The sequence below is a fragment of the Pristis pectinata genome, chromosome 3, assembly GCF_009764475.1.
Source record: "Pristis pectinata isolate sPriPec2 chromosome 3, sPriPec2.1.pri, whole genome shotgun sequence".
Classification (NCBI taxonomy): Eukaryota; Metazoa; Chordata; class Chondrichthyes; order Rhinopristiformes; family Pristidae; genus Pristis; species Pristis pectinata.
Window position 1 is genome coordinate 15,005,848 of NC_067407.1, and position 27,843 is coordinate 15,033,690.

General features: G+C 37.5%; 1 protein-coding gene across 3 annotated transcripts in view; it reads left to right on the forward strand.

The window, feature by feature from the left end:
- Positions 1–27,843, forward strand: part of ccdc18 (coiled-coil domain containing 18) — a 98,537-nt gene that overhangs the window by 61,796 nt on the left and 8,898 nt on the right. For 2 of the 3 annotated variants that reach the window (XM_052011989.1, XM_052011990.1), the window contains 13 exons: positions 2,719–2,796; positions 3,003–3,119; positions 4,240–4,407; positions 4,510–4,652; positions 6,011–6,174; positions 6,669–6,882; positions 13,871–13,970; positions 17,364–17,480; positions 19,144–19,287; positions 20,193–20,396; positions 22,090–22,227; positions 25,437–25,634; positions 26,409–26,975. In XM_052011989.1, coding sequence (XP_051867949.1) covers positions 2,719–2,796; positions 3,003–3,119; positions 4,240–4,407; positions 4,510–4,652; positions 6,011–6,174; positions 6,669–6,882; positions 13,871–13,970; positions 17,364–17,480; positions 19,144–19,287; positions 20,193–20,396; positions 22,090–22,227; positions 25,437–25,634; positions 26,409–26,975 — 2,352 coding nt within the window. The remainder of the gene's footprint in view (positions 1–2,718; positions 2,797–3,002; positions 3,120–4,239; positions 4,408–4,509; positions 4,653–6,010; positions 6,175–6,668; positions 6,883–13,870; positions 13,971–17,363; positions 17,481–19,143; positions 19,288–20,192; positions 20,397–22,089; positions 22,228–25,436; positions 25,635–26,408; positions 26,976–27,843) is intronic. The other variant, XM_052011991.1, reaches the window with a different exon arrangement.

Consider the following 27,843-nt stretch of genomic DNA (forward strand, 5'->3'; position numbering starts at 1 on the left):
ATCATATGAATTACTGCATTCCTATATTGACATGGTTAAAATATAGCATATTGACCATAAAGTTTCATCAATTTCTGAGAATACCAAGTTCTCATCAGTTATAATATTCAAACTCTTTGTTTGGTAATAGCATCTTAACAATGCAGAGTAAAGAAAACATTGATGTTATTGGAAAAGTTGATGGCAATATGGACGTTCTAAAGAGCACTCTATTTGCCTCCATCATCAATTGTAATATAGTTCAGCGGTTGTAACTACTCAGTGATTAAATGCAGCTCCATTGGCAAAACAGTGAAAACCTTGTGATCTCCCAAAGCCAAAAAACATGTATACCAGTGTACTGGATAAATTTGAAAAGCAGAATATTGCAGACATTGGAAATCTGAACTAAAAACAGAAAATCCTGGAAATATTTAGCAGTTCAGAGAAAAGAACCTGCTGGTTCTGATAAAAATGGAAAGGCTAGCTACCTGAAATTATTGTACTCAATATTGATTCATGAGGATTGTATAGTGCCTTGTGGGAAGATACTATGCCTTTCCTTGAGTTTATATTAGGCTTTATTGGAAAAATGTAAGAGGTCATAGTCAGAGAGGTGGAGTGGGATTGGGATGGAGCTTTAAAATGACAAGCATTTTGTAGCTGCAGTGCCAGTCCATGGACATCATTTACCTCAGCACTACTTTTCTGCACTAATCCCATGTTCCTTGATGCCCTTAATATCCAAAAATCTGATAATCTCTGGGGGACCATGAAGTTGGAGTCTAAGGATGGAAGATATATGTGGTAAAGTTGCCTCACAGGTGGATAGGGTAGTTAAGAAAGCTTATGGGATGTTAGCTTTCATAAGTTGTGGGATCAAGTTTAAGAGCCGCGAGGTAATGATGCAGCTCTACAAAACTCTGGTTAGACCACACTTGGAGTACTGTGTCCAGTTCTGGTCGCCTCATTATAGGAAGGATGTGGAAGGGTTGGAAAGGGTGCAGAGGAGATTTACCAGGATGCTGCCTGGTTTAGAGAGTATGGATTATGAGGAGAGACTAAGGGAGCTAGGGCTTTACTCTTTGGAGAGAAGGAGGATGAGGGGAGACATGATAGAGGTATACAAAATATTAAGAGGAATAGATAGAGTAGACAGCCAGCACCTCTTTCCCAGGGCACCAGTGCTCGATACAAGAGGGCATGGTTTTAAAGTAATGGGTGGGAAGTTCAAGGGAGATGTCAGAGGGAGGTTTTTTACCCAGAGAGTGGTTGGTGCATGGAATGCGCTGCCTGGGGCAGTGGTGGAGGCAGGTATGTTGGTCAAATTCAAGAGATTGTTAGATAAGCATATGGAGGAATTTAAAATGGAGGGATATGTGGGAGGAAGGGGTTAGATAGTCTTAAGCGTGGTTTAAAAATCGGCACGACATGGTGGGCCAAAAGGCCTGTATTGTGCTGTACTGTTCTATGGTTCTATGGTAAATGAGATAAATTATTATCTGAGAGATAGTGGCCTGATGTTCATTGTTGGGGTCATGGTCCAGAGGGTGGTATGATGACTTTTGAACCTTTGCAAGGTAGATGTCAGTTTGCCTAATAATAACAGCACTACCATGTCAGCAAATTTATGGCATTGTGCTCCAAATTCAGAGCAAGGTAGATTAGAGGAAGGATTAAAGGAATGATTTTTCAGGTGAAGGCAGCAAAAGGAGAGTTCAGTATCATGTCAGGCTTGATGTTTTTTGAAGTGGGGATGTGTTTAATGTTAAAGATTGATGTAACTGGCCATTTCTGATGCAAACTAGAAAGAGTGGTTATCTGTGGACTGTAGACCTTTTCTCCTTGTTTTCACAGTTCCTGATCCCTTGTTTGGAGAAACCAAAGACAGATCAGGTCACTGCTTTGCAGAACCTCTACATTCAGTCTGCAAGGTTCAACCTGAGCTTTCAGTTACCTCTTACTTTAATTCTCCATCACAATCCTGTTTTGTTATCTCTGTCTTTGACCTCTTAGACTTCTAAGAAAGCTCACTGTAAGGTCCAGAAACAAAATCTCATCTTCTGACATGTTACACCCTTCAGGACTCAATGCTGAATTCAACTATTTCAGATAACTGGCCCTTCTGATTTGTATCAGAATTGCTGAGTTCTGGTAAAAGGTCGGCAACCTATAATGTTAAACCCATTTTTCTTCTTTCACGATTTTGCCTGATGATATTATTTCTAGTACTTTTGTTCCCATTAATGGATGAGTTTCATATGACACTTAAATAGCCCAGCTGTCACTCTAAGATCTGGACTAGAACAGTTCAAAACAAATCTGCATTTGTGTTTTACATGTTTCTTGTGACCCTCCAGAAAGCATTTATTGCTTATTACATTTTTCCATATTAGAAGAGTTCAAAGGAAGATGCTAATACTGTTATAGTCTATAATTCTCTCTCTCCCTCACCCTACATCTGTTTTCACTCTTGTTTTTTCTTTCCCTTTTTGCTCTCTTCTTCAGATTCTTTCCCATTTCATATTTTGCCCTGCATTTGTGGATAATAACATCTTAATTGTTTATATTAAACATTGAAAATGTTTGCTCCATGACTAATAAAAATATAATGTTCGTGTTTGGTTATATTACTTTGTCATAAAATACATATAATTCTTGTCTTGAATAGATCTGATGGATTAACATTATTTATTGCACGTCAATTTAATTCTTAACAGACTTTATTCATACTTGCAGGAGTCAAAGAAGCAAAATGAAAGAAGTGATGCTACACTAAAAGCCTTGCAAACTCAAGTAGGAGAAGGAACTTCCAAAGTTTGTAAACTTTAGCTTATAATAATTTAACATCTCAGTATTATAGAATTTATCTTCTTTCATGTATTGAGAATAAATGTATAAATCTAAATGTAACAGCTTCAGATTGGTGACCATTTTATGGCAATTTCTGTTTCCGGGACCAGTAATTATTAATAACAAGTTTTAAATATTTTACCACATTGTCACCATTTTATTAAAAACAGGTTAAAGAACTGGAAACTGCACTGGTGAAGTGCAAGGAGGAGCTAAAAATGCAACTGCAACAGGTTGATGAAAACAGGGAACAGCAAGAGAAACAATTGAGAAAAAAATCAGAAGAGGTAAATTAAACTGTTGCACTACTGTATAAAACATTCTTTTAGCTAACAGAACTGGTTATTGTCTTCCTTACAATTGACAAGCTAAATATCAAATTTAAAAAAAATCATCTTACCAGTCACTTTTGTCAATTGTAGTAATTGAAAAGTTGCACAGAATGGCAATTGTACAAAAGAATGCACAGTTTCTCTAAATTGTTTTTAAGAACAGGCAAGTATGTGACCATGTCTAATATCCATTTATCTTTTCAAAGCTTTTGTCTTACTCAACTGATCATTTGCCAAGAAGATAATGCATACAATGAATTATCTTTTTCAAGATCAACAAAATTGGCAACGTTGGAAAATGGTGCAAAGAATCTTGTGAAGGAATGTTAGTTAACATACGCAGGCTTAGGTTGGAAACTGCAGAAGGGAAGAGTAAAGTAGTCTGTATATAAATTACTACAAATCATATTTCTTGTTATTTCTTCTGATTATCTATTTTGAGATTTGTAGACAGGCGTAACCTAATTGAATGCTTTCTGCATGATCAGAAGAAACATGGAAAGCACAAATGCTGTTAATATTTGATTTAGAACAAAGAACAGTACAGCACAGGAACAGGCCCTTCGTCCCACAATGTCTGCGTCGAACACAGTGCCAAATCAAACTAAATCTCTTCTGCTTGTACATTCTTTGCCCCTCTATTCCTTGCATATTCATGTGTCTAACATTACTGTCTCTTAAACACCAATGTCGTATTTAAAGGCGGCGGAACAGTCATTAAGTATAGCCATTCATAATCTGTATTTAGTAAACAATATTGACCTTATTATTGGTGCCAAATGAAGCATCTGTCAAACTACAATAGTTATAAAAAGGTGCTAAAGGAGGACAAGCTAACAGGAGGATGGGTAAATGATGTACATCTTTCTGGAAAACTGCAAGGTAATATACTTTGTGCGCAAAATTACAGAAACCAAATAAATCTTAAACAATGGCAATTTATATGAAGTACTTAACTTTTGGGATATATGTACAAATTCATGAAGGGTTGTGCAAGACTGGTGTACGGCATGGTTAATCAGTGAATATGCAACTTCAAGAGGCAGTAAGGAATTCCTGAATTTATGTCTTGAAGGTACATCGCCTCCAGAAAGAGCTGAAAATGTCTGCACACAATTTAAAGGAAGCAAATGAGCAGAATGTTCAACTCCAGCAGACATTGCTGCAATACCAACAAATGTTACAGCAAGGGACAGCTAGGATTGGAGACTTGGAGGACCACCAGGCAGTTCTAGAGAGAGAGGTGATTCTGTACAACTAATTTTTATAAGGTCACCTGTTTGATGGAATCAAGCATCCCTCTGGGATAATATTGTAATAAAGCATATTTATATTTATAAAATAGGTTTCTAAACTGGAGCAAGAGTTATTGAAACAGAAGATGTCATTTACAGATGAGCTTTCCAAAGCAGAAGGCAAGCTTTTCAAGGCCTATGAAGAACAGGATTCCAAACATCAGCAGGTGTCTGAACTTACCAGTGCTATGAAGTAAGTCTTGTGTTGAAGGTGATTAACACTGTTGTTTACTTTCTTTGTCACTTTTTCATCATTGTTGAATCAGCATGGTTAAATTATAAATTAAATGTTCATGAGTAATAAATGTGTGTTCAAATTGCAGTTAACATCTTTGGAATTGTTAAATAGGACTCTGTGATAGAATCTAGCATGAGAGTCAGAGGTCAGAGTCCTGCTGGAGTTGAGTTGGGGACAGCTTTAGACATATTCTTTGTGGACTTGAGTTCATGACATGACGACAGTTGGGCTAAAAGAGTAAATTGTGAAAACACTCAGCATTCAGACGCAACTGAAGGGATAAATGCTATTTAAACTGCATTGATTCCAGTGCTTTATGTTTTTATTTTATGACTTCCACTGCTTGAAGTTGGCTGTAAATTGTATAGCTGGAAAATTGTTTAAAGAACATGGGATCAATTTTTGTTTGTGACATTATGCATGATTAAATCTCACTTAAATTACAGTGGAGCCCTAATTATGCAGTTTAGTGTCAGTGTGGCATTTGAGATGCTCTAAAATCTGTTGGGTATTCTGCTTAAATACAACCTGTGAGACTTAAGGGGGAGATGAAATTTTCATTGGTGGTCTGTGGAAACATTTCTGAAGAAGTTTGAACATGTGGGTTGCTTGGATCTTCACTGTTGGATACCATATGGGGAAGTACTTCTTGAACAAATCAGGGCCTCTCAAATGGCAGATGGATGTTATACCAACTATGCCAATAATCATGGGAGGAGTGGCTGACAACCGTAGGACTGGGAAGGACTTAAAGCCACATCTAAGGTGTTGAGTTGAAGATCCCTATGCTACATTAGAAAAAGAGCAAGGAAGTTCTCTCTGTTTTCCTGGTCATTGTTTATCCTGCATAATTCACAAAAGAAAAATTCATCTTATCATTGTGTAAAGTTGGCTGCTGCACTTCCTTAAATTGCAAAATTGGCTATACTATAAAAATATTTTATTGGTTGTAATGCAATTCTGATACCCAGAGGTTGTGAAAGTTGGGATACAAATGCACTTTAAAAAAAAAATTATATCATTATTTGTTAACATGGTTATTTTTATTTTCAAAAGTAGAATTAATTTTCCATGTGAAGACATTTTTAATTTCTTTCATAAAGAAAAAATCATAACTGTACCTTTATGATTAAGATAGTCTTTTGTCTGATTTTTTAATTTTCTGAATAGCTAAGACTAAGCTTACACCTTGAGTACAGATTGCCTGTTTGGGCATCCACTGAAGCTTCAAGGACTTTCTACGTGGGAATTGCATATGATCGGTCACTCATGTTTTTGTTCCCAGTATTTACTTGTTTTACTATGCTTATTAGAGACATAAAGACAGAGATGGAAAAATGCAAAGATGAAGTTACTGTATTGGAAAAAGAACTTTTTCAACTAAGGCGAGATATCACAAACAAGGATGTTTATCTTAACCAGTTAGAAATGACTCTGCATAATGCGCAGGCAGAATTGAACAAGAAATCTGAACAAGGTACTAAATACTTTGTGTGGGTGTATATGACAAATGAATATGTACTCTAGGTATCTAATAGTCTTTCTTTTTGTCACACAGAGTTTAAAACTCTTGATTTTTGTAGTAAACAGACAGCTAATACCATTGATATTTGGTATTTCATCAGTATACCGATAATTAATGAACAAAATTTTAAAATGATTATTATACTTTCTAAAGCTATTTTGTGAAATTATCTGATGGACTATCCTATTGATGCCCTTATAATTTTAATTTGTTTCTATCATTGGATTGCACTATGTGAATTTTTTTTCATAATTATGCTGTAACTATCTGGAAGTGGTATGTTGGAAAATTTGTATTGGTAAAGTATTTTGGCATTTCTCTTAAATTTCCAGGGATTTCACCTTGTTTAGATGCAACTATATAATATTGAATAGATAAATATAACAGAGTAAATATTTTTCTTTTGTCTTTATGTAAATATACTTAATTTGAAATATGCCCAATAGTTCATGATCTGGAAGAAAATCTGCACCAAACTGAGTCAGACCGGAGGAATTCGGTGCAGAAAGCTCAAGAGATGGACAATCAATTAAAGAACATGTATAAGGAATTACAAGACACTTTAGATCAGCTTAAGGAGCTTCGAGATGTACTTCAAAAGGCTCAGAACAGCATTGAGGAAAAGAATTACACCATTGAAGAGCTCACAAATGAACTAAGGTGAGTTACAGGAGTGAAGAAGTAAACTGCATGGATATTCATGTTTTGGAATAAGTTTTGAATTATGTTCTTTAATTTTTTTTCATCAGTTTGTTCTTTGAATTTCTGGTCATGTATTTTGGTGCTATGTATAAATGTTAATTAATTCATTCATGGGATGTATGCATCATCTGCAGAGCTGACAGTTTTTGCCCGTTTCTAATTGTCCTTCTATTAACTGGTTTGCTAGTCCATTTCAGAGGGTAGTTAAGAGTCAGTCAGATTGCTTTGGGCGGGAGCTGCACATTAGCCATACCCGGATTGACTTCCATTCCTGAAGGAATTTGGTGCACCAGATGAATTTTTGCAACCGTTTTGCATTCTGATTTATCTGTCTGTAGCCTCTTACACTGCTCTAACAAAGCTCAACATAAGCTTAAGGAATAGCCATTATCTTCTTTCTAGGCATGTTGCAGCCTCTGAACTCAGCAATGAATCTATAAACTTCATGTAACTAGCTTTCTGTGCATCAGGCCTGGCCAATTCTGCTGTGGACCATCCATCTCCAATGTGAACTCAGATTTTCTCTCTTCACTAATACTGACTGATGACCTGAGAACTTCCTTTAGCTCTGATCAGTATTTCATAGCGTTTATTCTTTCTTTTATTTCTCTAATTTTCCTCATTAATCTATCAACGAGTTGGTTTCATCAGAAGCTAATCACTATGGCAACTGTGGTGTCTCCCTATCAGAAATAATCCCTGCATTTGTCCATCCCTTTCCCGCCATCTCTACAATTTAAAGCTGTTTTCTCTCTTCCTTACTTCTTACAAAGGGTCTTTGACCTGAAACGTCTTTGACCATTTCTCTTTCCGCAGATACTGCCTGCCCTATTGAGTGTTTCAGAATTTTTTGTTTTTATTTTCAAACAATTCAGTATTTTCTATTACCAGTACTGAAACTAGCTTTTTAGTTCCATGTTTATTTAATTATTTGAACTTTAGTGCCCCAGTGGGATTTGAAGTCTTCTCCTGATCATTAGTCTAAATCTAGAAATTACAAGTCCAGTAATGCCACCACTATAGTACCTTTTCGAAAATTAGGACACGTTAAATGAATGGACTCTATGTTCATATACGACCAACTATATATTTTGTTGGTTATGGAGTTCCATTTTGATTATTATGAATAGTTTTATTATGCTAAAGCTCAAAATGAATATTGTGCAACATTCAAAATACACATGAAGGATCAAGTTCGACAGAATTTACTTGAAATGATTGTCAGAATGAAACAGAGCTGTTATAATAGTTTTGAGAAGTTTAGTTAGTACTATTAGAAATGTATACCAATTCTAGAGGTATTTTGCTAAAGTAGTGAAATTATTAAAAAGTTGAAAATTTTTAAACCCCTGATTTTGAGCAGAACAGAATCTAAAACAACGAGTGACATATTTCTTTCCTTCCTAGGCCTCAATACATTAAAAATGGTTAAGTAATGGATTACATTATCGAAGACCATCATTCCCTTAATTGGATTTCAATTTTGATCAAATGAGAATGACTTTTTATATGTTTGCCATCAGTAGATTACTAACAGTGCATTTCATTTTTATAATTATCTAATCAAACCCATAGCAGCAGAACTTGACCTGTTAACAAAAACATACACGAAAATACAAATATACATCAGAGGAAAAAGTAATGTCTTTCTCTTTCCTCAAAACTTTTGAGTGACATAACTAAGATTGAGTTCTTTGATATTTTCTTTTTCCCCATATCCCCTGTAAGAGATTGAAAAACTCTTCCATGGGGCAAGTCTAAGTGAAAAGAAATCCACAAAGAGGTAATCTGCTAGCATCAGCACAGCAACCTGACTTGAAGAAGGAAAACAAGCTTGAAATAATAGATCTTAAAATGTATTGAAACCAACTGCATCACCCACCACAGAGTATTTTCCTTCCTAACCTTTTATTATCTTATTTTCTTTATCTTTCTTCCTAATGGCATAAGATCCCAGAACTCTGATTTTCTTTCTCTGCATCCTCCCTCCACCACATCCCTGTCAAACCCTCCAAGCATAAACACTGGAGAAAATGAACAAGATTTATCTCAGACACTGAATTCCGTGGGGAATGCAGGAAAGGAGCATGTGAGCAAATATAGCCCTTCTCTCATTGGTAAGTTGGGGACTTTCAAGTTTGACTGCGTATGTGCAGTTGTACTCAACTCAACATCAGCATAGTTCTCACTAGCAAAATCTGGACCATCATGTCCCCTTTTGTATCACATCTAAATACCAAGCAGTGAGCTGATTTATATTAAATATGAAATATTACATACAGTAAATTGAATGTTCAAGAAATATAAATGGTGAGTATTATATTTGAAACTTTGTGGCAAGTTTTTAAATCACAAGCACTATAATAAGCAAAATAAGGAATCCCTTGAGTGTTTTATATAATTAAAAACAGATATTAGTTACTTTAACATTGAGTCTTTACCTAGAGAAGAGTTTTTCAATCCCATGAGAGGATGAGGGGAAGAAGGAAATATCAAAGGACTCCCTCTTATTGTGATGCCCAAAGCATGATGGTCTCAGTTGACTCATCCCATATTGAACAGAATAATTGAGGATATCCAGATGTTTTTTTGGCTGTAATTACTAACATCCAGCGCAGAAGGAGGCCATTGAGTCCAGTGGGTTCATGCCAGCTCCTGGTGGAGCAATCCCATCCAATTATTGTACAAAACGCACAGTAAGATCCCAGTACTGCTCCTTGTGGTACATCGCCAGCCACAGGCGTCCAATAAAAAAAAATCCTCCACTGTTACCTTCTGCTTCCTATTACCAAGCCAATTTTTGATGCAGTTTGCCAACTTGTCATAGGCGCTAACCTTCTGGACTAGCTTCCCATGTAGCACTCTGTCAAAAGCTTTACTGAAGTCTGTATAGACTACATCACCAGATGAAAATAGACTTAATTGGAAATGCTTTCTGACAAAAGCCACAAAATCTAGGAGCAAACAATATGGCATGGAACACAAGGGTAGTAAAGAAAGCCCAAACACTTACGTTGTGCAAATGCAGCGGGCTCACATGAACTCAAATTCCGTGTGATTGACAAAGTGAAGATACCACACCAATTTAATGGAATCGAAATCTGTAATGTGCCAGTGGATTATTTCAGCCAGAAATTGGCATGGATGGAGAGTTGAATATTTAAAGAAAGGCTTGACAAGAAGTTTGTTCCTCATATGAAAGGGCCCTTGCAATCAAATGGCTTTGCTGAAAAGGCTGTCCCGCTGATGGATAATGTCTCTTTTTTATCTTCATGTCAGAAGGTGGTAACACAATTGGGAAATTTTCATCTTCAAATGTGACTTCTGTATTCTAACTTACTGATGAGAGAATGATTCCACACGTTAAAAAGAGTTATTTTGTATCTCAAATAACATCGAGTCAGAACACAAGAAGATATAGAGAGCCTAGTGACGTGGTGTTATGACAACAGCCTTCCCCTCAACATCAGCAAAACAAAAGAGCTGGCCATTGACTTCAGGAAAGGGGGTGATGCACATGCTTCTGTTTACATCAACGGTGCTGAGGTCGAGAGGGTTGAGAGCTTCAAGTTCCTAGGAGTCAACATCACCAACAGCCTGTCCTGCTCCACCAAGTTGATGCCATGGCCAAGAAAGCTCACCAGCACCTCTACTTCCTCAGTAGGCTAAAGAAACTTGACCCTCACCAATTTTTATTGATGCACTGTAGAAAGCATCCTGTTCAGATGTATCATGGCTTGGTATGGCAACTGCTCTGCCTGTGATCACAAGAAACTGCGGAGAGTTGTGGACACAGCTCAGGACATAATGGAAACCAGTCTCCCTTCCGTGGACTCTGTCTACACTTCTTGCTGCCTCAGTAAAGCAGCTAGCATAATCAAAGACACCACATTCTCTCTTCTCCCCCCTCCCATCGGGCAGAAGATACAAAAGCCTGAAAGCACATAGCACCAAGCTCAAGGACAGCTTCCATCCCGCTGTTATAAGACTATTGAATGGTTCCCTAATACAATAAGACGGACTCTTGACCTCACAATCTACTTTGTTATGATCTTGCACCTTATTGTTTACCTGCACTGCACTTTCTCTGTAACTGTAACACTTTATTCTACATTCTGTTATTGTTTTCCCTTGTACTACCTCAATGCACTGTTGTAATGAATTGATCTGTATGAACGGTATACAAGACAATAATAAATCAATTTACCAATTTATTGATCTGAACTATTATAAAAGAATGTTAGTAAAGGAAATTATTTGGAATGTTTTTTCAAGAATCTGACTGTTATGGATGCAATTAATGAAGTGTCCAGAGTGTGGAGTACAGTAAAACCAGTCATGCAGATCAATTCCTGGAGCAAAATCTTTAAGAACCACGCAGTGATAACAGCTTGGATGAGGAAGAAATTTCAACAACAGGTCTAGCAGAAATTGCGCAGTAAATGGATGGAGGTGAAAACGATCCATAAAATTTTGAGGAGCGGCTTGATGTTGATTACCATGAGCCTAATTACTTTCTGGCATGTAGGTGGCTATACCACTGTGTCAAGTGAAAGTGAAGGACAAGAAAAAATGTGATTCCACAGAATTGCAGTTCGCACAGCGCAGTCCTCATCCATTTGATTATGCAGAGCAACAAAATGCTTCATCCTTGAACAACTATTTCTCTGTGTGCTACCAACAAATATTCACAGAAGGGCAAGAAACAAACCAACATGACTGAGCATTTTAATAACAGGAAAGTATTTTGCAAGAAACCTGATGCCTTGTTTAACTTCATGGTATAGTGCACTTTGCTCATTATATACTTGTCACTAAACATAGATTAATAATTTACCATAGCCTACTGTAAATATGGTTATCGTATCATTAAAAGGATGGTTGGATAAAATAAATGGTTGTCTGCGTAAGTGTGTGCACATACTGTAATGAATTATTTATTGCAATCTGTTGTGTAAGGGTTAAAAGAATTTCCATCCTTTACAAATAGCTTTTTGTGTTATGCACATGGATTCGATTTAGATATGTTTCTAAGTTTAACTTTGACTTGAAAATAATTATACTGTGTTTGCAAACCATATAAAATGCAACATACCCTGCAGCAATTGGCATTACACATTAGACAGCTAATTTTTTCCAAATGTCTGCAGAATAGAACGTTCAACTTGAAAATGTATCCGAAGTAGTAAGCAAATCAAACTTTTCTTGTTTGTACCAAGCTTAAAATGAAAACATTGTCTTGACTTCAAAGAATGCTTTTATCTTATCATATATATTGTATTTTAACTGTATTGGCCATACATTTTTATGGAATGAAAAGAGCATTGGTTTCTACTCCTAATCTCCATCAGTATTCCATGTTTTGTGGTATCTTGTGACACAGCTCATGTGGCAAATATCTGGAGAAGCTATGGGTTGTGTACGTTAGTGCAGAGCAATCGGAAAGAATTACTAATCATTCTAGAGAGGTTCTTGAAGTTTAGCAAATAATGTTGTCAAGGTTTTTACTGTGTGAAATGAGTATTTTCTGCAAGCCTGATTCTGTCATTTGAATTTTCTTGCACAAATTGTCTAAAATTGTATTGTGTTTTTAAATGCAACACGATTGAAAATTGATGTAGTTGTGTAAATCTCAAATGTGACTATTGTGTGAGATATCCCATAGATATCCCATAGTTCATAAAATTGATGATGTACCAGCACATGGTGAATGTTTGGCATACAGAATGTGCCCAGACTGATATTATCCATCATGTAACTCACATTTTGATTGTTGTCAGCTGAAATTAGGTCAGACCTTTCTACTTTGGAAAAATCATTGGCAATCACAGGAAAGTTTTTTTTATTTTGTGGCACTCCATTGACTGCAACTGTATGATTTAAATGGCTACCTGTACCCTTCATACTTAATTCTGTAGTCTGTGCCAGACTGAAGGCTGCCTGGGTGATCAGGAAGCCGCTTTATTCGCAGACAGAATTTTGGTGATAGGTACTGCCATTTCTACATTTATTACCTCTTCGCCACAGGTGAGGAGGTAATAAATGCAGAAATGGCAGTACAGATCATCCCACCGGGTGTGCTGTGTAGGTGCAGCTGCAGGCTAACGTCAAAGGCAGGTTCAGACATACCCGGGGACCATAAAGGAAATCGGGAAGAAGGACTCATGTCCCAAAAACATTCAAGAACCCTTGTTCAAATCTTCAGTTCTCTGAAGAGCAAGACTAAGGCTTTCTAACAATGTGCTGGAGGAATTCAGCAGGTCAGGCAGCATCTATGGAGGGAAATAAACAGGGGCGGCATGGTAGCATTTGGGGTGGCACAGTAGCGTAACGCTATTACAGCGCCAGCGATCAGGGTTCAATTCTTACCGCTGTCTGTAAGGAGTTTGTACGTTCTCCCTGTGACTGTGTGGGTTTGCTCCGGGTGCTCCGGTTTCCTCCCACATTCCAAAGACGTATGGGTTAGTAGGTTAACATGGGTGTAATGGGGCGGCGCAGGTTTGTTGGGCCGGAAGGGCCTGTTACTGTGCTGTAAAAATAAAGTTAAAGAATTTAGGGAGATGGTGTCAGGGCCAGTTTGCTTGCCTGCAGGTTCCTTTGAGGACCCTGCTCCCATGTTCAGAGGGAAAGGTAATGTAATAATGACAGGTAATTGGTCTTTTGTCTCAGAGCTGGCTAGTTCTGATGTAAGGTCATCCACTTCTAACATTAACTCATTTTTTTTCTCTCTCCAAAGATGCTGCCTGATCTGGTTATTTCCAGCATTTTCTTTTGATTCAGGTTTCCAGCCAACATATTCTTTCATAAAGTGCAGCACCTTAACATTTTGAGTGGAATATTGAAAGGTTTGATTTTTAGTGAAACTGAAAGGAAAATTGGTTTAGTTATAGTCAGTCCCTCATTGCTCTTTGAGACTATTTTTGCTGAACATTTTTTTCTCCAATAGACAGTGCAAAGGCGAACTGCAAGAGAGAGATGCGAAAATCATTGACATGGACCAGGCACTTAAAGACAGGCAATGGGAGCTCCAACAGAGGGCAGCTCGGGTAATCCATGAAACAAATTAAGTTTTATTCAATAGATGATGCTCAGTATTTTTTTCTAAAGTTGTAATATTTTTCAGTTAATAATTAAGATGTATTTTCCATGTTACTCACTGTATCCATCAATCTTTGCCTAATTTTTTGTTGATTATGAGTTAAGCGATCAATCATTAAAATACGTGTTGAATAGTTTATTTATTGTGAGAAGTATTTCAGTGGTTAATTGATTACTTTAGCAGAGCAGTAGTTAGTAATGAATGGGGAAATTTAAATTGATACACTGAGGGGACCATTGTGACATTTTGAAGGTGTTGGAACTTTGCTATTTGAGAAGTAGGATGACTTTGGTTCTCTAATCTGAAGAATGAAAAAGCCTGGTTTAGTTTTTTCTGTAGCTATTTGATCTAAATTGAGCCAATTATGTTTGCAGTGCAAGAATTAAGGATCAACGTTTAACAGGGTTTTGATTATTGACTGTTGGATGCATTTAGCAGTTCAGGAAGAATCAGCGGAAGAGAAAGAGAGCTGATGTTTCAATCAAGCACCCTTCATCAGAACTGGTAAAGAAAGAAAACAAATGTGTTTTGAGTTGCAGAGAGGTGGAGGTGGTGTTGATAGTGGATGAGGGGGAGGAGGGTGCTGTGCAGAGAAAAGAGGAAATTTCTGTGATACAATGCACATCAAACTTGTCAAGGTAATAATTATTTCAGAGAGAAAAGATAAATGAGGCAAATTAAAACAGAAAGGTACAGCCACATCTGTGGAGAGAACAAAATGGGCTACTGAAATTAATAAATTCAGTATTGTCTTGATGGCCTCATTGTGCCCAGAGAAAAGATAAGGTGCTGCTTCTCAAACTTAAACTGGAACAACGTAAGAGGCTGAGAACAGAGATGTCAGAGTGGAAGAATTAAAGTGCAGGAGATTGGAAGCTCGGCATAACCTGTGCGGCTTGAACAAAAGTGTTTTGGAAAGTGATCACCCAACTGTGTTTGGTTTCTCCAGTATGGAAGAGACCATGTCGTGAGCACCCAATGCAGTGTGCTAAATTGGAAGGAGTACAAGTGAATTGCTGCATCACCTGGAAAGACTAATTGGGTCCTTGGATGGTGGGAGAGCTAAAAGGGCAGGTCTTGTATCTCCTTTGGCTGCATGGGAAAATGTAGTGAGAAAGCGAGCATTTGGTGGAGATGGAAGAATGGACTGAGGAACTGCAGAGAGAACAGACTCTTGTGAATGCTGAGAGGGGAAGGGAGGAGATGGAAGATGTGTCTGTTTGAGGTGGCAGAAACAATGGAGGATGACCTATTGAGTTTGGAGGCTGGTGGAGTGGAAGGTGAGGGCATGGGAAATACTATCCATCCTGCTGGAATGAAAAGGAGTGAGGGCAGAGGTGTGGGAAATAAAGGAGACTCAGTTGAGGACCTTGTCAACTATGAAAGAGGGAAAGCCACAGTTAAGGAAAAAGAAAGACCACTTAAAAACACTTGGTGTGGAAAGTCTCATCATCTGAGCAGATACAACAGGGAAACTAGGAGAATAGAACGAAGTCTTTTTAAGAAGTAGGATGGAAGGAGTTGCAGTGGGAGTCAGTGAGCTTAAACTGGATATAGGAAGTTGGAGGTAGAGATGTCTAGAAAAGGGAAGAGTCATATGCTGTATTGTTCTATGGTTCTATATGGACCATGTGAGTGTGAGGGCAAAATGGAAATGCTCATTATAGGAAGGATGTGGGAGCGTTGGAAAGGGTGCAGAGGAGATTTACCAGGATGCTGCCTGGTTTGGAGAGTATGGATTATGAGGAGAGACTAAGGGAGCTAGGGCTTTACTCTTTGGAGAGAAGGAGGATGAGGGGAGACATGATAGAGGTATACAAAATATTAAGAGGAATAGATAGAGTAGACAGCCAGCGCCTCTTTCCCAGGGCACCAATGCTCAATACAAGAGGGCATGGTTTTAAAGTAATGGGTGGGAAGTTCAAGGGAGATGTCAGAGGGAGGTTTTTTACCCAGAGAGTGGTTGGTGCATGGAATGCGCTGCCTGGGGCAGTGGTGGAGGCAGGTATGTTGGTCAAATTCAAGAGATTGTTAGATAAGCATATGGAGGAATTTAAAATAGAGGGATATGTGGGAGGAAGGGGTTAGATAGTCTTAAGCGTGGTTTAAAAATCGGCACAATATGGTGGGCCGAAAGGCCTGTATTGTGCTATACTGTTCTGTGGTTCTATGGAAATGGCAGCAAAGGTAATGAAATTTTTTTAGGAATGCAGAAGGCAATACCAATAACAAAAAAATTGAAGGATAGGACCTGAATAGGACTGAGGCAGAGATCATTCCATGTATCTAACAAAGGTCCACGTGAGTTCTCTCTAACTTTGAGAAAGGGAATGGAGTTGAAGTTGTTCAACATGAGAATGAGTTCAGCCAGGCAAAGGCTGGCTGAGGAATGGAGGAGGAATATTTAGACCTCTGTTCAAGGAAGAAATGAAACACCCACAGAACATCCTCTTGTGGGGTGGAGGTATGGAGGGATTGGATGTCTATTGTAAAGGAGAGTTGGTTGGGACCAGGAAAATGGAAACTGTCAAGTCATACAAGAGCAGGCTGAAACAATGGATCTACCAGGATGGAGCTACCTGTGGATCTTGCAAAAGAGGTAGAAGGAGTTGGTGACCTGTGAGGCTGCAGGCAACTCCACAGTTGCTGCCTGACCTGTTGTGTATTTCAAGTGTTCTCTTTTGTTTCATGTTTCCAGCCAGCAGGTTCCTTTGTAACTTTTTTCTCTAGCTGCTGGTACCTAAGTACTCATGTGGCCAGGAAAGCATTTGTCAGTACCCTATCACAGATATTTCCTCTCCACCCCTCCCACTTCTTGCAATTTAAAATGGTTTGTTTTCTTATTGTCACAGTTCCGATGAAGGATCCATGACCCAAAACATCGACTCTTGTTTTCTCTCCACCATTGCTGCCTGACCTGTTGAAAGCTTCCAGATTTTCTGTTTTTGTTTTGGAATTGCACTTTTTTTGTTTTTTTTTATTATAGATGTGGCCTTAATGATTCAGATGAATTATCGCTCATCTAGGTGATTGCTAGATTATCACAGAATTTTTAGGAAGCTTTGGAACTAAAATTATTTCCAATTTTCTTTTTGGGAATAATAAACTGGCTAATATCTCTTAATAAGAATACATATCAGTGCCTTCATTGTATTATTCCATTTAGGCAAGGATTATACAATGTGCAATTAATTGATCCATATTCAGTTTGCTAACATCTTTGAAGTTTCAATTCTGGTTGCCAATTTCATTTTGCTGTATAGGACTTAGTTTAAATAGAAAATAAAATTATGAAGTTTAGTATCAGTTTAATCACACATAAATATTACTTACTTTGCAGCTTACACAATTGGATATGGATGTTCGTGAGCACAAAACTGAGATGGAACAGAAAATTATCTATTTACAAGGTTCTTTGGAGAAATCCGAATTGACCATTAAGGAATGCAATAAACAGGTTTGATGTGCCTCCTTCTTAAACATAAAAGGCTTAACTTTGTCTTCAAAGCCAGATAATCTCTGAATGGCCCAGTAAAATAGGGTATTAGATATTTCACTTTAGCTTCATAACTGTAGAAACAAGAAGACTTACCATAAAGTAGGGCATCTTTAATCAATGATGGGAAGATTACTCTTTCCAGCAATCCTATTTGCCTGGATTTTGCTGGGCATCGCGGGCAGGTCAATGTGAAATGACATTTCTCAACATAAGCACTGTTGAGTTTCAAGATTTCTGTATCCTTGCAGAAGTCAAGAACTTGCTGATCAAGTTGCATGGAGTCCCATGGCAGATCAAAGGCTTACTGAGATCCCCAGGATTTACACAGAAGACTATTTTTGGATCCTGTTCAGCACCTGTGACCCCATTGTTATATGGTAGTCTGCAGAGGAGAAAAGGAAGTTAGTTATTTAAAAAAAAAGATTTTCACTTGGTTCATGGTATTAAATCATTGAAGTATATCCTATTTTTAAAATAAGTGATCTTAATTTTAAAAAAATACTGAGACTCATATTTCACTTTTAATATATTTGAATGCTTCTGAATTGTGAACAGTTGTATTTGCACAAAGATCAGTTATATTCCATATAAGTATTGAGACATGAGAACTAGCTGTCATGAAACTTCAAAGGCAGGGCTGATTCTGGTCTACTTTTGTTCAAGCAGTCATACTGTTTGAGGCCTTGCTGTTTCTCAGGTCCTTACTGCTTGGTGCTAAAGCAGTCTGAGCCAGTGAGCAGCCTTCTGGATCCAGAGAAATTAAGTTCCAGAGAACATGGGCAGTGGGCCCTACTCAGAAAATCAGGACATGCATAAATATGTTGTAGAATTGCTGTCATCATTTATTATTCCCTTTAGGTTTCAGGTGATATTTGATTGGTTTCTAGTTAGTTTCATGACGGCAGATTGTGATATTTCAATATTTATTTGGAAAGTAACTGATCTTTGTGCAAAAAGAAAAAGGAATCCACTTTTTTATTGTACCACATTCAGTAACATGAGTTTGCAGTTCATTAATATATCAGTTTTGTCTGTTTTTTTTAATCAAATTCTGGAGCCTGCTTTCTCTACTTATCATATCCTGTGTGCCCAAAAATGAGAAGCATTCTTGGTAGGACAGTACAAGATCTGAGTGGCTGAGGACATTTAAAGTGAAGGCAAGATAGTTTGGAGAGGTTTACCACATGTGTCTATGTTGTCAGTGATTGCAGCTTACTGACAGAGTGTATCAGAGTTAATGTGAACATTAGAGGAGGGATTTGAGGTATTTCGGACAATTGATCAAATCAATTCAACTGAAATAATTCAGGGATGATCAGTAGAGCAGAATTAGATGAGTGCAGATATCTCTGAGCTTATCTAGAGTAGCTGAAATGTAATTTCAGTAGACAAGAACAAAATGTTATTCCTCTTCTTTAATGATCTATTGTTTGAGGACAAATGCTCATTCCATATTTGCGGCTTTAAGGTATACAGCTGAGCAGTAAATATGTCTATTCTTTTGATCTGAATATTTCTCTCTCTCCACCTTTCCCTCTACCCCATCCCAACACCCACTGATTATCTATCCAAATTGCCTCCCAATACTGAGACTAATTTTAACGTAATTTTCTATGGACAGGTGGGAACTTTGGATGAAAAGCTGCAGCTCACACAAGAACAGTTATGCGAGAAAGACTTTGTACTGCTACAGAAGGAACAGCAAATAAATCAGCTGAAATGTGAAGTTGAAGGAAAGCATTTACAGATTGAAGAATACGAGCAGGTAGAAGTATCCAAGTAATGCTTAAGCAACACAAACCTGTATAGGTAATAAGACCTTTAATGTAGAAAAGCATCCCAAGGTATTTAAGAAATGAGTGGGAAAAAATCGGAAATTAGGAAAGGCAATAAAAATATATTTGGTTAATCTATTAGTTTTAAGGAAGATGAGGGAGATGGAGGATAGAAAGGATTGAGAAATAAAGTATCAAAGACTTGGACTAAAGTGGCTGAACATACATTTGCCAGTGATGGCCTAAAGGAAAGGGCAGGGAGCTTCATAAGATCCTAATACCAGGGAACTGAGACTTTGTAGGGTGGGGAAGACGATGGATTAGAGGAAATTATTGAATTGAGGATTGAAACCATTGAGGATCTTTAAGACAAGGGGAGAAATGTTAAATAACAGGTAGTAGAGGATTGGAAGCCAATACAGATAAGTAAAATTGGACAAGGAAGGCATTTGATTACAACAGCAGGGTTTAGGGATGTACGGGATTATGGGGCTGGGAGACCAAGAGAGTGTTAGAATAATCAAGGCTGGAGATGATTTGATATTTCCTTTAGTTCTGCAGGGAGAACAAAATAATCTTCTGCAAAACAACAAATTTCACATCATCTAAGTCAGTGATAATAACTCTGATTCTGATTCTAAATGTGATTCTGATTCTAATCTGATGTAGTTTTATGACAAATCATGGCTCTGTATTGTCCCAGTATCAAATAACATGGGATTTCCATATTTTCTGTTGAGCTTTGAGCTATTTAAATAAGAACTCTGTGTACTAACTTAAATGTAGAACAACTTTGCAATGTATGGAGTACCACACTGTAAAAAGATATAGCCATCATCCTGGCTACGCCTTAACATTTTGGGACTTGCTACTCACTGACTTGTTTTACTCTCAGATTCTGAAAAGTAAGGAGCAGTGCATTTTAAAACAACAGCAGGAGGTATTAGGTGAAAGTCAACAAGTGCGCCTAGCTCGTGAACAAATGCAACGCTGTCATCTGGAATTGAGGGAGACTCAGCAACGGCTAGCTCAGGTACAAAGAGAGGCAGACCGTTTAACTCTTGAGCTGGATGAAACTATTCAACTATCTCGTGAAAAGGTAACTATGAAAAGTGGTCACCTTGAGGCAATGAAACAAAAGATAACCTTGTGTTGCAATAACTAGAAGGAAACTGGCTTTTGCCAAAGATAGCTATACAGACCAATTTGGGTTACTAATACAATATAAAAGGTTTATATCTAAACTGCTATGCCTTAGTGTGAAAATCCCTGTTGTGATTCTAGGAAAAACTGTTTGGGAAAATTGCACCAAATGGAGAGATTTATAACTTAGGTGACTAGGAAATTAAGTTGTGAAGAGGACTTAAAGCAGACAATTTGGTAACGATTGGTCTTCATTTATAGATAGAATAAGTGAATGAACAAAGATCTTGCAAATGGAGAATGATGTGGAAAATATAACATTGTCCACTGTGGCAAGAAAAATGAAAAGCAAAAGCATCATCTAAGTAGTAAGAGATTGCAGAGCTCTGAGAAGTGGAGGGATTTGGATGTCCTAATGCATGATTTGCAAAAGGGCAGTATGTAGATACAGCAGGTAATAAGGAAAGATGACAGAACATTTTCATTTATTTATCATGGCATTGTGTAGGGAAGTAGGAAAGATATGCTTCAGTTATATTGAGCATTAGTGAGATCACATAATGTACATTATTGATCTCTTTATTTAAGGCTGGTTGTTGTTGGACTGGAATCAGCACAGAGAAGATACAGTATAGTAGACTAATATCTGGAATTGAAGGGTGGTCTCATGAGGAAGGGTTGGAGATGCTATGCTTGTATCCACTGGAATTTAGAGGATGATTGAAACATATAAGATCTGGTCTTGGCATGGTGAATATGGAGGACATGCTTCCTTTTATGGGAGAATCTAGAACCAGACATCACTGTTTTAAAATAAGGTGTCGCTCATTTAAGATAGATGAGGCAATTTTTTTTCTCTCTTAGAGATTGATGAGTCTTTGGAACTATCTTCCTTAAAAGCTGATGGAAGCAGGGTCTTTGACTATTTTAAGGTAGCGATAAATTGATTCTTGATAACCAAGGGGGTGAAAGGTTATTGCAGACAGGTAGGAATACGGAGATGAGGTTACAGTCAGATTAACTATGATTTATTAAATGGTAGAGTCGGCTTGAGGGGCTGGGTGGCCTTTTGCTGCTACTAGGTCATATGTTTCTAACTGACCTTGTCACAAACCTTGCTTAAAAATTGAAATTTCATGTATGGATCTGAATTATAAATTTCCATTACTTAACCTTAAGAATTGGTGTATTTCCCTTTACAATAAAGTTCATGATGATTGTAAACATGAATACCAATGCTTTCCCCTAGGGGAAATGAAAGATTCATTAGGAATTTAAAATCCAGTGCCAGTAATAGGTAATCAGATTTGGCATAACATCAAATGAAATGTTAGATTCTCTTCACTATGATATTGGTACGTGCCACTTTTTACCCTACTTCACCTTCTTTCCATGGAGATTCGATTACATAAGTGATACCAATACTTACGATTAATATTTGATTTTAGGGAGGCATATTTAACCATTGGAGGCAGTGAGCTCAAGCTGATGTCAACAATACACACTGTTAGCACAGGTCACTCAGTGAATCTTCAGTGATGTTAACTGTGTGTGATGATGCTTTTCCAAAAAAAAAATTATTTCTATTTGTCAACATAGCAATATAATAAACTCTTAATATCTTGTTTTCATATGATTGCTGCCTCCAGGAAGCTTATGCTGTTCACCTTGCAGAAGACTTGTCTGCCGCTCAGGTTCGAGAAACCCAATTAGAAATAAAGACGCAGGCAGAGATAAAGAAGTTAAAAGAATTGGTGGAACACTTAAAGAATGCTCACGAGAAGGAGGTTGGGTTCAATTTATTCAATCAAAAATGATGGAAACTTATTAGTATTATGGTTCTCGTATGAGTTTAAAAATTCTGGTAAATCTTTAATATTAAAAATACAACAAAGCAATAGATACACGTTGGTCTTTGCAACAATTTAACGTAGCTATGTGTAAATTTGTTATGATGAAGGTATATTTTCCTTCCTTGGACTGTAATATAGCCATGAAATTTTTAGGCAATTGTTTTTCTCTGTAGTTGCAGGCAAATCAGTTTCTGTGTACATTTCCTTTTTGTCTTCCCTGTGGAACATACCTATTCTCTGCACAATGTTTTCAAGGTGACACAACTGAGGCTAAAAATTGTGGTGCTGGGAAATTATGGGCATGGTTAACCCAATGTACTGGAGTTACATTGTACTTTCTTTTTCTTGGTGGGCTCCTGACTGCTGTCAGGGAGGTGGTGGTAGAGGCCAATACAATAGGGAAATTTAAAAGACTCTTAGATAGGCACATGGATGTAAAAGAAAATGGAGGGTTATGGGCTGTGTAGGAGGGAAGGGTTAGATTGATCATGGAGTAGGTGTTTATATAGGTCGGCACAACAGCATGGGCCAAAGGGCCCATACTGTGCTGTACAGTTCTATGGTAGTGGATATTGTCTATATGGACTCTTAAGCTTGGTGTAGTCTTCTGGAGTCTCTCCATAGTCTCCACATCCTTCCTGTAATGTGGTGACCAGAATTGCACACAATACTCCAAACGGGGTCTAACCAAAGTTTTATACAGCTGCAACATGACTTGCCAACTTTTATATTCAGTGCCCTGACCAAGAGAGGCAAGTATGTCGTACGCCTTCTTTACCACCCTATTTACTTGTGTTGCCACTTTCAGGGAGCTATGGACTTGCACCCCAAGATCGGTGTACATCAAAGCTCCTCAGGGTTCTTCCATTTACTGTGTACTTTCCTCTTACCTTTGACCTCCCAAAGTGCAACACCTCACACTTGTCTGGATTGAACCCATCTACAATTTCTTTGCTCATATTTCCAATTGATCTATATCCTACTGTATCCTTTGACAACCTTCCTCACCATCCACAATTCTGCCGATTTTGTGTCATCTGCAAACATACTAATGTGCTCACCTACATATTTGTCCAAATCATTTATAGATAACACAGACAACAGAGGTCCCAGCACTGATCCCTATGGAACACCACTGGCCACAGACCTCCAGTCAGAGAAACATCCCTCCAGTACTATCCTCCCTCTTCCATGGCCAAGCCGATCTTGAATCCAGTCTACCGAGTCTCTGTGGATCCCATACGCCTTAGTCTTCTGGATCAGCCTGCCATGAGGGATCTTGTCGAAAGCTTAGAGTCCATATAGACAACATCCACTGCCCTACCTTCATCAACCATCTTTGTCACCTCTTCAAAAAAAATTCAATCAAGTTTGTATAACATGACTTCCCCTGAACAAAGCCATGCTGACTGTCCCTAATAAGTCCATGCTTTTCCAGATGCAAGTAAATCCTATCCAATAATTTCCCTACCACTGATGTAAGGCTCACCAACCTATAATTCCCTAGTTTTTCCACATGTACATTTTTAATTTTTAAACAAATTCCTTGGAATTTTTTCAGAGTCTAATTTTCAGGGTTGAAATTGGGCAAATAAAGGAAATAAATTGTTTTTTTTAAAAATAATGTGTATGTTTAATTAATAGGCTAACATTATATATTCCATAGTGTTCAGACTAATTGGTGACATATTAGTATTACAGCAAAAAATATCTGCACTCACAAGATAAATGATCCTACACTGTCATAGCTATAATATTGGTTCTGTCTGGTTTAGTTTTATGCTTAACTTTTTTGTTTGGAAATTTGGATTTTCATTAAATCAAAATGAAATTTATGTGTTAAACAGACAGATTTTATTTTTTTAAGTGAGGAAAATATGGTTAACTTTTAATGTAATATATGTGTTCAACAAAAGTAGTTATTTTTCCAGAAGTCCTGGTTGCATACTTTGGATCAAATATAAGACCAAGGTTACATACAGAATGATTCTAATTCGGCCGGTTTTCTGGGAGAAGGATGGAAATCGAATAGAGTTTGAGACAATGACCAAAGATAATGGCTTAATTGGAGGGCATTTCAACTTGTCCAGTCAGGGATGTTTGAACAAACATTCTGACAGTTTAGAGGGAAAGGCTTTCTATTTAATTCTAATTTGCCTTTGGACATAACCTATTGATCCATTAGGTTTTACTTCATGCGATTCTTTTAATTTTATGGTCAAACTGTACCCTGTAAAATGTCATTGCATCAGTGTGCTTTTCAACCTCTTTGAAGCAATAATAGATGCCTAATTTGGGGGGGTCTTATGAGACGTGAGAAAGTGTCATCGTTCCTTTTTTGAGGATACTAGTTTACCTAATCCATAATATTTGAAGGATATCTTCATCTGGAAAGATTAAGACTGCACAAAAGTGTGGAGAATAACTTGTCAATTTTTTAAATCTATTAATGGCAATGAATGTTCTCTGTATGCTGTCTACTATCATTTTTTTGAAATCTTAGTTGTGTCTTTCCTTTCTCAAGTTAACTGAAGATATTAGTTCCTTTCTAGAATACAGTTCCACAGTTGCTAGTATCTTATTAAGTGGGCATTATTTACGTATATGAAAGTGTTCAGTGGTAGCCTGTTTGACTTGGGTTGTACCATTGTGTGGCCATATCCTGCCCTATCATGATGTCCTCAGTGAGATTGCTGGACAGTGAACATGAGCTGAAAACCTGGCTTGGTCTGTATTGGTTTTTCTTCTTAACCCAGGATGTGGAGGAACTAATTGTCGAACAGCTGCCACTTGAGATTAGCTAAATCAGATTAGAGGCTGAGGTTGGTACTTTTCTGGCCTCCATGTTTCAGTTATTTCACAAATTCATTGAGCTGTTGGGGGAGGTTTGAAATTACATTCAACCATGTTACATTTTATCTCATTCATAAATAAGACCATATGTTTTTGGCAGTTTGTATGTCATATGAATATCATTAAATCTGGTTACAGCAAAGCAAATATTTCAACATGCCTGAGAAATATTTGTTGAGAACTCCCTTCCAATCTATTTGATGTGGACTTTCACCTTAGTTGTGGAAAGATGGGACAGATTCTAACACTCCAATACTTATCTTTAAAAGTGCATTTTTTTTACGTCACAGATCAACGTGCTTAAAGAAAGCAGACTGCAATTATTAGCATCAACTGAGGAGAGCTCTGCTACTCATATGTCAAATGAACAGGTACTACAATTGAAACAGGAGCTAGAAAAAAGCCAGGAAACTATCCTACATCTTGAGTCAGAACTCCACACTCAAAGGGAGGTGATAAGTGCCGCTAAAGAAGCTCTCATAATTAAGGTAGGTTCTTCTTTTGGCTGAGACATTAAACAAAAGTCTATCTTTTAACAACAACATTAATACACTGCCCACAATACCAAAGGTTTGTCAAGGCACTTTACAAATAGAAGTATGGAAAACAGAAACCAAGATAGAAAAAGGAGGAATTCAAAAGCAATGGGTTTTGGAAAGATGTGAAAGGTTAGGGTGGGGATGTGGTGCAGTAAAATGGTTTAGAGAGGCAATTCTAGAGAGTAGGACACCCACAGCTCAAAAATGTGCTGCCAGTAATGAGACACAAGGAAAGCAAGATTTGTAAGAGACCAGAATTATAGTCCAGAGTGACATGAAGGTGGATAAGGCTAGGTTGAGACATGGAAGTTTTCAAACACAAGGATGTGGCTTCTTCATCTTCCACAATTATTTCTGTTTGGAAATAGCAAGTTTGAGTATTCACTTGTGAATATTTTTTGGCCTGACAACTCAAAGAAACCTCACCCCTTAGAAATGAATATCAACTTTCATTTTTATATGCACATTTCTTTAAATATAACAGAAATGTAATTACATTTAAAGTTGTGATGTAATTTTGAACTTTCTAACACTGAATGCACAATTCTTTATTGGTGAAAATTAATCTTTTAATTGTGTCTAAAATTATGCAGTTTTTCAAAATTTTCACTATAACTTTTGCATAGCAGAACTGGTATAATAGTTGCATCTGAATGGGAAGCATGGATGAGTAGTTTCATAAAGACATTTCTGTCATGTGGTGTTTTCCATTTCTAATTCTAGGAATCTGAAGTAGCAAGGCTGCAAGTCAAAATTTCTGGATTTGAAAGAGCTAAAGGAAAACAGCAGCTGCCTTCTCCTATGCCACAACCTCAAAATGAAGCTGAGAATAGAAAAGACTCCACAATGCAAGCTTGGAGCTTCTACCCTTTTGCCAAAAACATGAATAGATCTTTCAGTGTTAATGATATGTATGGGACTGATATTGGTTCAGCATTAAATTCTCTGAATTGCTCTAACAGGATTCGAGAAATACTTGAACAGTCTTTCAACCCCGCAAACATCAGTTCACAAGATATTAAGGACATTTCCTGTCCAGAGCAACCAGAGGGTGCTGCTTTACTCACTAGCTCTCCAAAAGCAGAAACTGAAGAGGATTTGGAACTCACTAACCTAGCTAGCAACAGTAACTTGGAAACTTTAAGTGGAATGATCAATCATTTGATTGCCAAGGAGCAAAATAATACTAAGCTGGGCTCCCCAGTTGACAAGTCACCTGGATTGTCTAGTGAACAGATTAAATCAAGAGCGGAAGAATGTTCAGCAGGAAGGCGCAGAATTTCAAATCAGGTTAGTGTTGTATGCTTCTTAAGTAATGTATTTCTTCTCCAATTGGTTTCATTACAACTTGTAAGCATAGAATATGCTTTAAGTGATGAGATTTAAATCAGTGAAGTCAGCATTTTGTGTGATGGTATCACTGCATAATCAGTACAATATACTGCTGTACTACTAAATACTTGCAAATTGTTTTATGCAGTTAACTCGCATAGAATCACATCACACAGAATCACATCCTTTTTGCATTGTGTCTGTACCAGCCCTTTGAAAGACTAATACAATTATTCCGCTGTTTATTCATCATGGACTTTAAAACTGCTCATTTTTAAGTATATACAGTTACATTTTGAATGTCTGGATTGAATCTGCCTCACCATCTTTTTAAGTAGTTCACTGCAGATCCTAACTGTTTGTGTATTCAAAGGCAAAATAATTTTTTCCAGTTATCTTAAATCTCTTATTTCTGGTTGCAAATATTCATGATAGAACAAGCAGTTTCTCCATCTATGCTCAAAACCCCACATAATTCTGTGCGCTCTATCAAAACTCCCCCCTAATCTCTCCACCTGTGAGTCTATCCCAACTTTGTTGGTCTTTCCACATGGACTGAATTCCCACATCCCCAGTACCATTCTAGTAAATCTCTGAGTACTCTATTTATAGATCCCAGATCCTGCATTTTTTTTAGCCACTTTGTTGCCTGCTCTATCCAATAAACCATGCACCTTTGCCTCAGATCTCACTGTATTTGTACCCCACTTGAAATTGTGTCCCCTAGTTTATATAGCTTCTATTCATTCTTTGTGTAAAAATGTAACGCATCACATTTCTTAACATTAAATGCTGCCACCCATTCCACCAGCCTATCTGTCTCCTT